The sequence below is a fragment of the Mus caroli genome, unplaced genomic scaffold (genome assembly GCF_978045245.1).
Source record: "Mus caroli unplaced genomic scaffold, Mus_caroli_1 scaffold_16, whole genome shotgun sequence".
NCBI lineage: Eukaryota > Metazoa > Chordata > Mammalia > Rodentia > Muridae > Mus > Mus caroli.
In genome coordinates this window covers 20,193,618-20,208,122 of record NW_028227271.1, presented here as the reverse complement: position 1 = coordinate 20,208,122, position 14,505 = coordinate 20,193,618, and the positions used below count along the sequence as shown (strand labels likewise).

The 14,505-nt window shown below is 46.8% G+C and overlaps 1 protein-coding gene and 1 pseudogene across 5 annotated transcripts in view; one reads left to right on the top strand and one right to left on the bottom strand.

Annotated features, from left to right (window-relative positions):
• Efcab6 (EF-hand calcium binding domain 6) overlaps positions 1 to 14,505 on the bottom strand; it is a 206,172-nt gene that overhangs the window by 169,392 nt on the left and 22,275 nt on the right. For 4 of the 5 annotated variants that reach the window (XM_085831456.1, XM_085831457.1, XM_021183280.3 and 1 more), the window contains one exon: positions 6,933 to 7,144. In XM_085831456.1, coding sequence (XP_085687582.1) covers positions 6,933 to 7,144 — 212 coding nt within the window. Of the gene's footprint in view, positions 1 to 6,932; positions 7,221 to 14,505 lie in introns of those variants that run through there. The other variant, XM_085831458.1, reaches the window with a different exon arrangement.
• On the top strand, positions 4,089 to 4,942 carry LOC110310378 (large ribosomal subunit protein eL31 pseudogene; annotated as a pseudogene).

Sequence of the window (14,505 nt, the reverse complement as noted above, 5' to 3'; positions counted from 1 at the left end):
TCAAACTCAGGGGTGAAATCAACCAAGTGGAAACAAGAAAAACTATTCAAAGAATCAACCAATCAAGGAGCTGGTTCTTTGAGAAAATCAACAAGATAGATAAACCCTTAGCCAGACTCACTAGAGGGCACAGGGAAAGCATCCTAATTAACAAAATCAGAAATGAAAAAGGAGACATAACAACAGATCCTGAAGACATCCAAAACACCATCAGATCCTTCTACCAAAGGCTATACTCAACAAAACTGGAGAACCTGGATGAAATGGAGAAGTTCCTAGACAGATACCAGGTACCAAAGTTGAATCAAGATCAGGTTAATGATCTAAACAGCCCTATATCCCCCAAAGAAATAGAAGCAGTCATTAATAGTCTCCCAACTAAAAAAAGCCCAGGACCAGATGGGTTTAGTGCAGAGTTCTATCAGACCTTCAAAGAAGATCTAATCCCAGTTCTTCACAAACTATTCCACAAAATAGAAACAGAAGGTACTCTACCCAACTCATTCTATGAAGCCACAATTACTCTGATACCTAAACCACAAAAAGACCCAACAAAGATAGAAAACTTCAGACCAATATCCCTTATGAATATTGATGCAAAAATCCTCAATAAAATTCTTGCTAACCGAATCCAAGAACACATCAAAACAATCATCCATCCTGACCAAGTAGGTTTCATCCCATGGATGCAGGGATGGTTCAATATACGGAAATCCATCAACGTAATCCAGTATATAAACAAACTCAAAGACAAAAACCACATGGTCATCTCGTTAGATGCGGAAAAAGCATTTGACAAGATCCAACACCCATTCATGATAAAAGTCTTGGAAAGATCAGGAATTCAAGGCCCATACCTAAACATGATAAAAGCAATCTACAGCAAACCAGTAGCCAACATCAAAGTAAATGGTCAGAAGCTTGAAGCAATCCCTCTAAAATCAGGGACTAGACAAGGCTGTCCACTTTCTCCATACCTATTCAACATTGTACTTGAAGTCCTAGCCAGAGCAATTCGACAACAAAAGGAGATCAAAGGGATACAAATTGGAAAAGATGAAGTCAAAATATCACTTTTTGCAGATGATATGATAGTATATATAAGTGACCCTAAAAATTCCACCAGAGAACTCCTAAGCCTGATAAACAGCTTCGGTGAAGTAGCTGGATATAAAATTAACTCAAACAAATCAATGGCCTTTCTCTACACAAAGAATAAACAGGCTGAGAAAGAAATTAGGGAAACAACACCCTTCTCAATAGTCACAAATAATATAAAATATCTTGGCGTGACTCTAACTAAGGAAGTGAAAGATCTGTATAATAAAAACTTCAAGTCTCTGAAGAAAGAAATTATAGAAGATCTCAGAAGATGGAAAGATCTCCCATGCTCATGGATTGGCAGGATCAACATTGTAAAAATGGCTATCTTGCCAAAAGCAATCTACAGATTCAATGCAATCCCCATCAAAATTCCAACTCAATTCTTCAACGAATTAGAAAGTGCAATCTGCAAATTCATCTGGAATAACAAAAAACCTAGGATAGCAAAAACTCTTCTCAAGGATAAAAGAACCTCTGGTGGAATCACCATGCCGGACCTAAAGCTCTACTACAGAGCAATTGTGATAAAAACTGCATGATACTGGTATAGTGACAGACAAATAGACCAATGGAATAGAATTGAAGACCCAGAAATGAACCCACACACCTATGGTCACTTGATCTTCGACAAGGGAGCTAAAAACATCCAGTGGAAGAAAGACAGCATTTTCAACAAATGGTGCTGGCACAACTGGTTGTTAACATGTAGAAGAATGCGAATCGATCCATTCCTATCTCCTTGTACTAAGGTCAAGTCTAAGTGGATCAAGGAACTTCATATAAAACCAGAGACACTGAAACTTATAGAGGAGAAAGTGGGGAAAAGCCTTGAAGATATGGGCACAGGGGAAAAATTCCTGAATAGAACAGTAATGGCCTGTGCTGTAAGATCGAGAATTGACAAGTGGGACCTCATGAAACTACAAAGCTTCTGCAAGGCTAAAGACACCATCAATAAGACAAAAAAACCACCAACAGACTGGGAAAGGATCTTCACCTATCCTAAATCAGATAAGGGACTAATATCCAATATATATAAAGAACTCAAGAAGGTGGACTCCAGAAAATCAAATAACCCCATTAAAAAATGGGGCTCAGAACTGAACAAAGAATTCTCACCTGAGGAATACCGAATGGCAGAGAAACACCTGAAAAAATGTTCAACATCCTTAATCATCAGGGAAATGCAAATCAAAACAACCCTGAGATTCCACCTCACACCAGTCAGAATGGCTAAGATCAAAAATTCAGGTGACAGCAGATGCTGGCGAGGATGTGGAGAAAGAGGAACACTCCTCCATTGTTGGTGGGATTGCAAGCTTGTACAACCACTCTGGAAATCAGTCTGGCGGTTCCTCAGAAAATTGGACATAGTACTACCGGAGGATCCAGCAATACCTCTCCTGGGCATATATCCAGAAGATGTCCCAACCGGTAAAAAGGACACATGCTCCACTATGTTCATAGCAGCCCTATTTATAATAGCCAGAAGCTGGAAAGAACCCAGATGTCCCTCAACAGAGGAATGGATACAGAAATTATGGTACATTTACACAATGGAGTACTACTCAGCTATTAAAAAGAATGAATTTATGAAATTCCTAGCCAAATGGATGGACCTGGAGGGCATCATCTTGAGTGAAGTAACACAATCACAAAAGAACTCACACAATATGTATTCATTGATAAGTTGATACTAGCCCAAAACTTAGGATACCCAAGATATAAGATACAATTTGATAAACGCATGAAACTCAAGAAGAATGAAGACCAAAGTGTGGACACTGTGCACCTTCTTAGAATTGGGAACAAAACATCCAGGGAAGGAGTTACAGAGACAAAGTTCGTAGCTGTGATGAAAGGATGGACCATTTAGAGACTGCTGTATCCAGGGATCCGTCCCATAATCAGCTTCTAAACGCTGACACCATTGCATACACTAGCAAGATTTTGCTGAAAGGACCCAAATATAGCTGTCTCTTGTGAGACGATGCCGGGGCCTAGCAAACACAGGAGTGGATGTTCACAGTCAGCTATTGGATGTATCACAGGGCTCCCAATGGAGAAGCTAGAGAAAGTACCCAAGGAGCTAAAGGGATCTGCAACCCTATTGTTGGAACAACATGATGTACTAACCAGAACCCCGGAGCTCTTGTCTCTAGCTGCATATGTATCGAAAGATGGCCTAGTCGGCCATCAATGGAAAGAGAGGCCCATTGGACTTGCAAACTTCATATGCCCCAATATAGGGGAATGCCAGGGCCAAAAGAATGGGAATGGGTGGGTAGGGAAGTGGGGGGCGCTATGGGGGACTTTTGGGATAGCATTGGAAATGTAATTGAGGAAAATATGTAATAAAAATATAAAAAAAAAACATACTCAAATATGAGCAACCAAGAAATATAACCCTTCTCAGCAGATAAATAAGACCATCCGTGGGGTCAACTGAGAGAGGAGCAACGTGTTAGGTGTTCCAGGCAAGGGCTTGAGAGCAGCACTTTCCACTGTGCTTAATGAAGTAAAAGAAAGACAAACAGAAAGGGGAAATCAAACAAGCAGAGAGATGAGTCATGTGACATCCTGGATGTTAAAGCACAATGTCTAGTGCTGGAGAGATGGCTCAGCAGTTAAGAGCACTGTCTGCTCTTCCAGAGGTCCTGAGTTCAATTCCCAGCAACCACATGGTGGCTCACAACCATCTGTAATGGGATCTGATATTCTCTTTTCTGTGTCTGAAGACAGCTACAGTGTACTCATATACGTTTAAAACAAACAAACAAAAACACAGTGTCTAAAGTTGCAGTCTCAGAGGATGATGGACCAACAGCAACCCCAGGAGGGTAAGGGAAACCCAGTAGATTGGGGAATTGGTAGACGCCTGATATCCACTCTGAAAAATACAGAGAACAGAATGTTTTTAAAACAGAGATCTGTGGTGGCCCACAGGGACAATACCAAATGCCTGAAAGAAGATAGAACTAAATATTACTTTGACTAAAAATGGTTGAGCACTTCCTGAAAGGCAGAACTGAACCAAGGAAGAGCCATGAAATCTGCACAAGAAGAAACAAAAGTCACAACACTCAATAGCTCAGACTGGCTGCCAGCTGGCTATGTAACCCAGGCTAGGCTGGAATGTGAGATCTTCTTGCCTTAGTTTCCCTAGTGTTGGGGTTACAGTGCGTTCCACCACACCCCACTAAATTGCACATTTTTTTTTAAAGTCAGCGGGAGAAAGGTGACAACCTCCTGGGGCTGAAACAAGAACCAGGTGACATGTACCATCTACTGTGTGTTCATAACACTTCATCCCTTGTGTTAACCACATGCAAATCAGCCTGGGGGCGGTGTAGACATCACATTCTAAAATGAAATAGGCTTTTAAAAGCACCAGCATAGCATGAAGCCAGACTATGGTTAAGAAGGAAGGAAGCCCCTTTCCAACTTGGGCCCGGCAGAATGGCTCCTGCAAAGAAGGGTGGCAAGAAGAAGAAGGGCCGTTCTGCCATCAACGAGGTGGTGACCCGAGAATACACCATCAACATTCACAAGCACATCCATGGCGTGGGCTTCAAGAAGCGTGCTCCTTGGGCACTCAAAGAAAATTCAGAAGTTTGCCTTGAAGGAAATGGGGACACCAGATGTGCGAATTGACACCAGGCTCAATAAAGCCATCTGAGCCAAGGGAATAAGGAACGTTCCATAGCGCATCCGAGTACGCTTGCCCAGAAAACATAATGGGGATGAGGATTCACCAAACAAGCTTTACACGCTGATAACTTACGCGCCTGTTACCACATTCAAAAATCTACAGACGGTCAATGTGGGTGAGAACTAACCTGCTCATGCCAAATAAAGTTGCAGAACTGCAAGAAGAAGAAGAAGAAGAAGAAGAAGAAGAAGAAGAAGAAGAAGAAGAAGAAGAAGAAGCAGCAGCAGCAGCAGCAGCAGCAGCAGCAGCAGCAGCAGCAGCAGAAGAAGAAGAAGAAGAAGAAGAAGAAGAAGAAGAAGAAGAAGAAGAAGAAGAAGAAGAAGAACCAGAAGCAGCAGAAGCAGCAGCAGAAGAAGAAGAAGCAGAAGAAAGGAAAGAAGGAAGGAAGGAAGGAAGGAAGGGAGGGAGGGAGGGAGGGAGGGAGGGAGGGAGGGAGGGAGGGAGGGAGGGAGGGAGGAAGGAAGCATGATTACATGTGTGTGTACACGTGTGCACAAGTTCAATCCTTTGCTAGAAAGAGTGTTCCCAATATCCCGGCTGAAATCTCCACTCCTGTTGTTGTAATCCTCATAGACTTACTAATGTTGAACACCCACTGACTTTATCTTCCTTTCCTTAAGGGCCCTGAGGGCTTGAACCAGAAATTGTTTACTCTTTCCACTACCCTGGTTGGGGCAGACTGGTGATTGACCCAAGGCCCCTCACCATGCGCATGCCTCCCCAGACCCTGGCATCCACCCAGCTGCACACTGCCCCTGGCTCCTACAGTCTGAGAGAGAACAGACTGTCCCCTCTGTCTGTGCATAACGACCTTCTTTTCTCTATCATTTCACTAACTCCAAACTCAACAGTGGAGAAGTTAAATGTTCCTCTCAGACAGTCTTCTTGGCATCCCAATCTCAGTAACAGACAGCCTGCTCCCTGTAAGGACGGTTGTCCCGGGCCTTATTAAACTCCATGTCTCCTGAGCCACGAGCCCCCAGAGGGAGGAGTCCGGCCTCCATCCCCAACCCATGCCCAGCACTGCTGCAGCACCTAGTAGATGCTCCTTAACCTCGTATTTATTTATTGTGTGTGGGCATTCATGTGCGTATTGTGTGTATGTGTGTGTGTATATATATATATATATATATATATATATACATACACATGTGCACATGCATGCAGAGGCCCCCTCTATCACTGGCTGGCTAGAGAGCCTCTAGATCTGCCTGTCCCTCCCCCTCCCCTCATTCCCAGTCCTGCCTATAGATGTATAGTCCTGTGCTAGTTTATATGTGACTCTGGGGACTCTTGTTTGCACAGCAGCCACTGGACCTTCTAAAGCACCTGCCCAGCCCTGGAGGTCACCATATCCCCACCTAGCAGCTGAACTCAGCATGCCTGACCACCAGACTACATGGAAAGCATCATAAAGTTTGATATGAGAACAAGGGCTGAAATCTTAGGTTCTAAAATAAAAATTGAGGGGTTCGGGAGTTACCAAAGTATACAGTTCCTGCCGAGAACCCCAATTTTGTTTCTGGCACCCGTATCGGGTGGCTTACAACCACCTGTAACTGTAGCTCCAGAGAATCTGATTCTTTCTTCTGGCTTCTGCAGGCACTGCCCCCCCCCCATATGCATATACCCCCCCCACGTGCACTCAAACACATAGTCTAAAAAATATTTAAGCTGGTCCTGGAAGTGCATGCCATTAATCTCAGCACTTGAGAGACAGAGGCAGGAGGATCTCTGTGAGTTCAAGGGCAGCCTGGTCTACATGGTGAGTTCCAGAACAGCCAGGGCTACAAAGTGACACCCTGTCTCAAAAAAAAAAATGTAAAAAGTAAACAAACAAAGCAATCTTTATGCATATAAACTGACCAGATACTTTTCTATAAGAGTTTTTGAAAGGAAAGAGTGACAATCGCACCGTCGTCATGTGCTATGAGCACACAGATACTGATCATGCCATCCAGACTGGCCAGGACTCAGTGAATTGTGATCAATGAACAACGCTCCAGCTGCTCATGCAGGACAAGGCAGTGAGGAGAAGACGGAGCAGGCCACACGCTCCTCTGCCAGCTCCCCTGGCTTTTCCAGAACAGTCCATACCGAGCGTCACTCATCCTACCTGGGCCAGCAGGTCCTGGAATTGATCTTTGGTGAGCGGAATGAGGAAAGCCGTGATGACTCTCTTCAGATCCCCCTTCGTCACCGTCTGGCTGTGGTTCCGGTCGAGTATCTGGAAGACTTTCTTTATTTCATCCCTTCTGCTGGAAATCTTCTGAGATAAAATCCGTTCAATGTCTAAGTAGGACAGAACTGGGTTGGCAATCACAGTGGCTGTGGATGAGACAGAGACACCCGGTGAATGCACTTAAACCAAAATGCAGTGCGAGGGCGGCAGAGCCCAGCAGGGCTTCCTAGTCACGTGTCTACTCACTTAATGCCTCGGACAAGGACAATCGGTTCCCACCTCAGGAATTTGGTCAGCACCGGGTCACATCCATAAGGGAAGGAGGTGATGGTGGCCTTCCTTTACAAGGACACGGGATATGGGAAGAAAGCTTGACTGATGGAAGAGATGTGTCTCATAAATCCATCTTTCTTCTTACAAGTTTCTGTGTGTGCTTGTATGTTTATGTATGTAGGTGCTGGAGTGTCCACGTGTGCTATGTGGACGTCAGAGGACAGCTCAGAGGATGGGGTTTTCTCTTTCTACCTTGTGTAGCCCGGGGAACCAAGCTTGACAGCAAAATAAATGCCTTCACCTGTTGAACCACCTCAACAGTCTTCACTGAGACTCTCTGTGTGTGTGCATGTGTGTGTGTGTGTGTGTGTGTGTGTGTGTGTGTGCGCGTGCGTGCACCCATGGATGGGTACATGTGCACGTGGAGACCAGAAGCCAACAATGGATGTCTTCCTGAATCTCTTCTCTACTTTATTTTTTTTTTAAACAAGGCCTTCATCAAACCTAGACCTAATGAGCCAGCAAATCCCAGGAATCCTCCTGCCTCCACCCCCTTAGCACCACTCTTGGTGGGTGCAGGGGGCCCTAACTCAAATCCTCAGGTTTGCCTGGCAAGTACCTTATCCACCGAGCCATCTCCTTGGCCCTCAAATCAATCTTTCCAGCATCCTATCTTCCTTACATGAACGTGACAGGGTTTTTTTTTTTGGGGGGGGGGGTTGTTTTTTTTGTTTTTTTGTTTTTTTTTTTTGCAGGGAAATCTTTAACTGGCTGGGGTCCTTTTCCTTCCCAAGGCTGGAGATATGAACAGCCTGGCTCTAGAGAGGCAGCATGAAGATGCTCACATCAGCAGCTTCAACATCCTGGGGACAGAGAGTCCCAACTGATGCTTCAGGCCTCAGAAGTCCACGTGTCACCCAGGAGAAGTAATAGGTTATAGACTGTCCTGACTTCAATCCCAGATAGGGATTATAGAGAGAAATGTAGTAAATTCAGAGCCCCAGGGCACCCGTCAGGTCCAGTGTGCAGACCCTGGGTGCTCTGTCTGATACTTCGTAGCTGGCTAAGAGGCTGAGCATGCCTGGCACACCCCTCATGATTAGCAGATTCTGGTGTTTGGCAAAGGCTTCATTAAGGCCTTGTCTTTTATACTCACAGGGTAGTCAGGGAGCCCTGAATCTAGCTACTTCCTTAGAATGTGCGCTTTTTATCAGCCCTGAGGAGTGTGAAGGCTTTCGCCCCAGGTGGCCTAGGCCAGAGCCCATTCAGAGGTCCCAGGAAGATAGTGTGGCAATGAGAAAGTTACAAAGACAAGCTCAGATAACCTCAGGCCATTGAGGACCTAGAAATAAGCTGGCTGCTCTGGGATGACATGGTCGCTTTCTAGAGGAAAGTGGCGGTGCTGTTTGGAGAGGCTGTGGGACCTTTCAGAAGCAGAGACTACTTGTTACGTGCTATAAGCAGATCACTTAGAGGGGGGACTTTGGAGGTTATATCCAGCCCCTGGTGTGATCCTTCTCCCTCTCCCTCCCACCCCCACCCCTCTCCAGCCCCCTGCCCCATTCCCGGTCTGCTACTTTGTAAATTACTTCCATGGAACACTATGGTGAACTGAGCTGTTCTGCCAGGATGGACTGAAATCTCTACAACAGCGAGCCTGAGACCTTTCTCCTTTAAGTTGCTTCTGTCAGGTACTGTGCTTACAGTGACACCACACAGCTACAACTGGATGCCCCTGAGAAGGAGCAGCAGGGAGGAAGGGACTGGGGCTATGGGAACAAACAAGAGGAGTCCAATCAAGGCAGCACAGCCAAGAACCAGGGATGGTCCAGACCTGGGGCCTCATGGGGTTATGGGATGTCACCATGACATTTACATCAATAGAATGACAGAACCCAATGTCCTTCCTCCACTTCCCTCTGTTATCACATGGAGAAGGGAGGGCAGGGGAGGAGGAAGGGCAGGGAGGAGGAAGGGCAGGGGAGGAGGAAGGGCAGGGTGGAGGAAGGGCAGGGTGGAGGAAGGGTAGGGGTGGAGGAAGGGCAGGGGTGGAGGCCGATGGTGTAGAGACAGTCAGGCAATCCCCACTGCTCAGAAGCATGCTTTTGGAGTTCTATCTAATGTGAAGGTCATAGAACAGAAAGTAAGAGTAAATTAGCGAATTTTTTAAAAAGCAGAGGCTGCCGGTCATGGTGGCACACGCCTTTAATCCCAGCACTCGGGAGGCAGAGGCAGGCGGATTTCTGAGTTCGTGGCCAGCCTGGTCTACAAAGTGAGTTCCAGGACAGCCAGGACTACACAGAGAAACCCTGCCTCGAAAAAAAAAACAAAACAAAACAAAAAAACAAAACAAAACAAAACAAAACAAAAAAGCAGAGGCCACGGAATGCTTGATTTGATGAGTCTTGGAAGTAGAAAAAACAGTGAAGCCTGACAGGTGGTCATGGCCTCCATTCAACGGACAGCAAACCATTCAGTAGATGAAAGTTTCCAAGATGGCCATAGTGAGCCCTTCCCTCTAGGGCAAAAGGATGTATTTGTCTCTCCATCGCGGGTTACAGTCTATCCCCATCCCAGGTTACAGTCTATCTCCATCCCAGGTTACAGTCTATCCCCATCCCAGGTTACAGTCTATCTCCATCCTAGATTACAGTCTATCTCCATCCTAGATTACAGTCTATCTCCATCCCAGGTTACAGTCTATCTCCATCCTAGATTACAGTCTATCTCCATCCCAGGTTACAGTCTATCTCCATCCTAGATTACAGTCTATCTCCATCCCAGGTTACAGTCTATCTCCATCTCAGGTTACAGTCTATCTCTATCCCAGGGTATAGTCTATCTCTGTCCCGGGTTACAGTCTATCTCCCGGAGAAGTCAAGGCACCCAGAGCTTGAAGCCATGGGCATATCCCAGCCTCAGTCAAGGGCAGGCAGCAATAGACTGATGCCCTTATGCTGTGCTCAGTTCACTCTCCCCTTTCCATGCAGCCCATGAAACGGTGTTGCCCACCTTCAGGGTGATCTTCCCACCTCAGGTAGCCTGATAAAGAAAACCCCTCACAAGCCTGCCCAGATGATCCAATCCAGACAACTCCTCAGGAAGCCCCCCCCCCAGGTGACTCCAGATTGCTTCCGGTTAACAAAATAACCATCCCAGTCACACCGTCCCTCCTTCCAGTAAGAATGGGAGACGTTTTCTCCCCATCTCCAAATCCTGTTTATATATGGCATTGGACACACCTGTCCCTGAGACTAGCAGCACCATGCAAGAAATATGCAGCCATTGTCCTTTCAAGGCACTGAGTGTGGGGCTTCGTCCCCTGCCATCAACACCTGGGGCAGAGGAGGCCAAGGCTAAAGAGAGAACTCCTGAGTTTAGCGTGGAGTATGGAGCGTCTAAGTGTGCACGCCCTCTTGTCGGCTGAATCTACAATCTGGAGATCAGAGTGGCTGGGATAGGGCAAGCCATGTGGGAGCCAGAAGCCTGCAGCATAGGAAGCATGAAGTTGGGGGGGGGGCAAGGAAAGAAGGGGTATCTAGGAAAACCCTACTTTACTGGAAGTGGGATTCTCCATTCCAGAGCTACTAACAGGGCACCTCTCACTATCGGCCCAGTTCCTGGTGCCAAGAACACCACATTGGGCAAACAGGTCCAGCCTACCATCTGGAGGGGACAGGACAGACAAGGGCAGGCAGCCAGTATGTCACCAGGTAGTGACAGATGGTGGTGAACACAGCAAGAGTGGCAAGAGATCAGCAGAGTGTGGGACGGTGCCACCTAGGGCTGGTCTAGCCAGACAGGTGGTCTAGGATCCCTCCTCAGGGAGTTTGGGAGCCAAGACCAGAATGTTAGAAATGAACCACCAGCTAGCAAGCAGAGGTGACTACATTCCAAACATAGGCCAGAGTGGCTTTGTAAGAACTTTGTATGGGAGCAACCTGAGTCTGTCTGAAAGAACGAGGAGGCCAGGGTAGCTGTGGGGGAAGCAGGCAGGACGAGGGATCACCAGAGAAGCAACAACAATATCCCGTTCCAACCGCTACAGAGGCTGGCCAGAGAGAATGAGAAACCAGGGAAGGAGGTTGGAGAAGATGTCATACATCCGGACCACGAGGAAATGGGCGTGGCTTGACCCTGGTACCATCCTGAATGTAGACAACAGACTGGCAAACTTAGACATGGTATGCTGGCTCTCGCACTGACCAGGTCTTGCAGACAGTGTGGCTCAGGGATGGGCAGAGACTGGTGAAGCAGATCAGGACTCTGCCACCTCGCTCAATGTGAGAGCCTAGACCGACTGTGCTACTGGCTGAATACTATGGCAAAGGGCTTTGTGGAGCTTGTGTAAGGTGTCTGGGAGCAAGGTGCAAACAGAAAGCCAGACAGACAGACAGCAGACATGTGACCTGGAACTTAGTGGGGAAATCAGTAGAGAACGGGTTACACACGTGACATGTCAAGACATGGAGCCAGGGAGGGACAGGGTGCAGAGGACCAAACACAGAGCATGAAGGCAGAACCTCTCATCAGATCCCTAAGGATGCTCAGCAAGGCAGGGGCTCGACACTATCCCATCTCTCTCCCGACCGCTGAGATTCTCAGCAGCAGCTAGTTCTCACAGAGGAACTGTGTGGTGCAACTCAGCTGGAGTGCACAGCTCTTCCTGGGGCTGCCAAGTGTCATAGGGAACCCCCTTGGCAGTGGACATCTCCACCGTGAGATCTCTTCCCAGACTTTTTGTAGACTTTTTAACTGCTTTCTTAGAAACCCCAGCTCAGCAGTCAGATTTAGTGATTTAGAGGCAGCAGACAGCATCCGCCAGAAACTGTGGAAGGACTTAAAAGCAGCTTCTGGTTTCACAAGTCCGATACAAGCAAGACACAGCCCCTCAGATACAAGCAAGACACAGCCCCTCAGACACAGGCCCAATGCAGCCCTCAGACACAGACCCAATGCAGCCCCTCAGACACAGGCCCAATGCAGCCCCTCAGACACAGGCCCAATGCAGCCCCTCAGACACAGGCCCAATGCAGCCCCTCAGACACAGGCCCAATGCAGCCCCTCAGACACAGGCCCAATGCAACCCCTCAGACACAGGCCCAATGCAACCCCTCAGACACAGGCCCAATGCAGCCCCTCTGACTAAAACTAAAAGCCAGACACAAACCTCCTCAACTGCTGCTGGGAGAACCAATCAACACCATCTTTCTGGAGGGCAACTGGACAAGCCTTCTAGCTTAAGGGCTAGAGAATTTACAGCAAACCGCCACTCTGGGTCTACCATGAGACCAAGCAAGATGAGCTAAAAATCTGTAGTTTCAAACCAAGCCAAGACCTGAAGATATAACAGAAACTAAATACCAGACAGGACAAGCTGGTCCTAAACGGCCCAGGACAGTGCCTTCTCTCTCTGCAGGGAAGAGGGGGCAGATACAGCATAGACAGGACGACCAGGAAACAACTGGATACACAGGAGGTACATATGGTGGCAGACAGATTATCATCCCAGGTCCTTGGCCAAATGCATGTGAGGAGCAAGCCAGGCAGGTTCAGAGAGCCATATAACAATACCCAGATACTCATGAGGTCCTAATAGACACACACAATGTATGTGTGCATGTGTGTAAAAGTGTACATGTGTGAATTGTATGTGTGTGCTTGAGTGAGTGTGCATGTACGTGTGCCAGTGTGCATGTGTATACAATTGAGCATGTGTGAGCGTGTGTGGGCACAAGTGTGCATGGGTGTGTATGTGTGTGTATGGGAGTGTGGGAAGGATGGACATATACTAGGGAACTAGCAGGATCTTACTCTTGGCCTGGAGCTCACCCACTGAACAAGGCTGGCTGGCTGGTATTGAGGTCTAGGGATCTGCCTGTCTGAGGCTGCAGGCAAACGCCCACCGTGTCTGATTTTTCACACGGGTTCTGGGAATCAAACTCATTCATGCTTGTTTGGCAGGTACTTTGCTGGCTGCTCAGCCTCCCCTCCCCTATAGCCATAGCTATAAAAAAGAATTTACATTTATTTATACACTTTATAAATAAATACATTTTGTTATATATATAATCTATAATATATTAATATAACCATATATATCATATGTTAAAAATAAATATGCGTTTGTCTGTGTACATGTATGTGCACCACATTAGTGCTTGGTGCTCCAAAGATCAGAAGAAGGCATCGTACCCCAGTAGTTACCATGGTTATGAACTGCCAGACGGATGCTGGGAACCAAACAGGGCTCTTAACAATTGATCCATTTCTCCAGCCCAAGAAATAACTTTTCAGAAAGACAGAACACATCAATAAAATCTTTAAAAATATACCTGGCAAATATGAGAAACAAAGGACAAAGAAGTAGCCGAGTTGAGGCAAAGGCGGGTCAAGGGTTGCAGCTCTGTGGGAAGAACAAGAGTGCCCACTCGGGACAAAGATCAACAGCCTGCTGTACGGAAACGGGAGACGGACAGAACAGGCAATTCATGGAGCCTGAGAATGAGGACTTCACCCACCACTGAATGAATGTCACTGAGGGGCTTAGGAGATGGCGCAGAGGATAAAGCTTGCCGTGCAAACATGACTCAAGTTTGGCTTCCAAAAACTTCATGTAAAGCTGAAAGGCAGGGGCAGACACCTATAACCCCAGCAGGTCCGTGACACTCAGACAGGACTTAAGAGACATAATCCCCAGATGCTCACAGCCCAGCGAGCCTGGCCTATGAAGCAGTGAACAGGAAGGGGCCAAGCATAACTAAGGTGGGAAGTGAGGCCTGCCACCCGAGGTTGTCACATGCACGTGCCATAGTATATACACCAGTAGTACATGGCATTTGAGTATATGCACATACACAATTTTAAAAATATAATTAAAACTTAAATGTACAGCTGGTGAGATGGCTCAGTGGGTAAGTGCACTGACTGCTCTTCCAAAGGTCCTGAGTTCAAATCCCAGCAACCACATGGTGGCTCACAACCACCCATAATGAGATCTGATGCTCTCTTCTGGTGCATCTGAAGACAGCTACAGTGTACTTATGTATAATAATAAATAAATCTTTGGGCCGGAACGAGCAGGGACTGAGCAAGCAGAGTTGACCGGAGCGAGAGGGGCTGACTGGAGTGAGTGGGTCCATCCAGAATGAGCAGAGGTTCTAAAATTCAATTCCCAACAATCACATGAAGGCTCACAACCATCTGTACAGCTACAGTGTACTCACATACATAA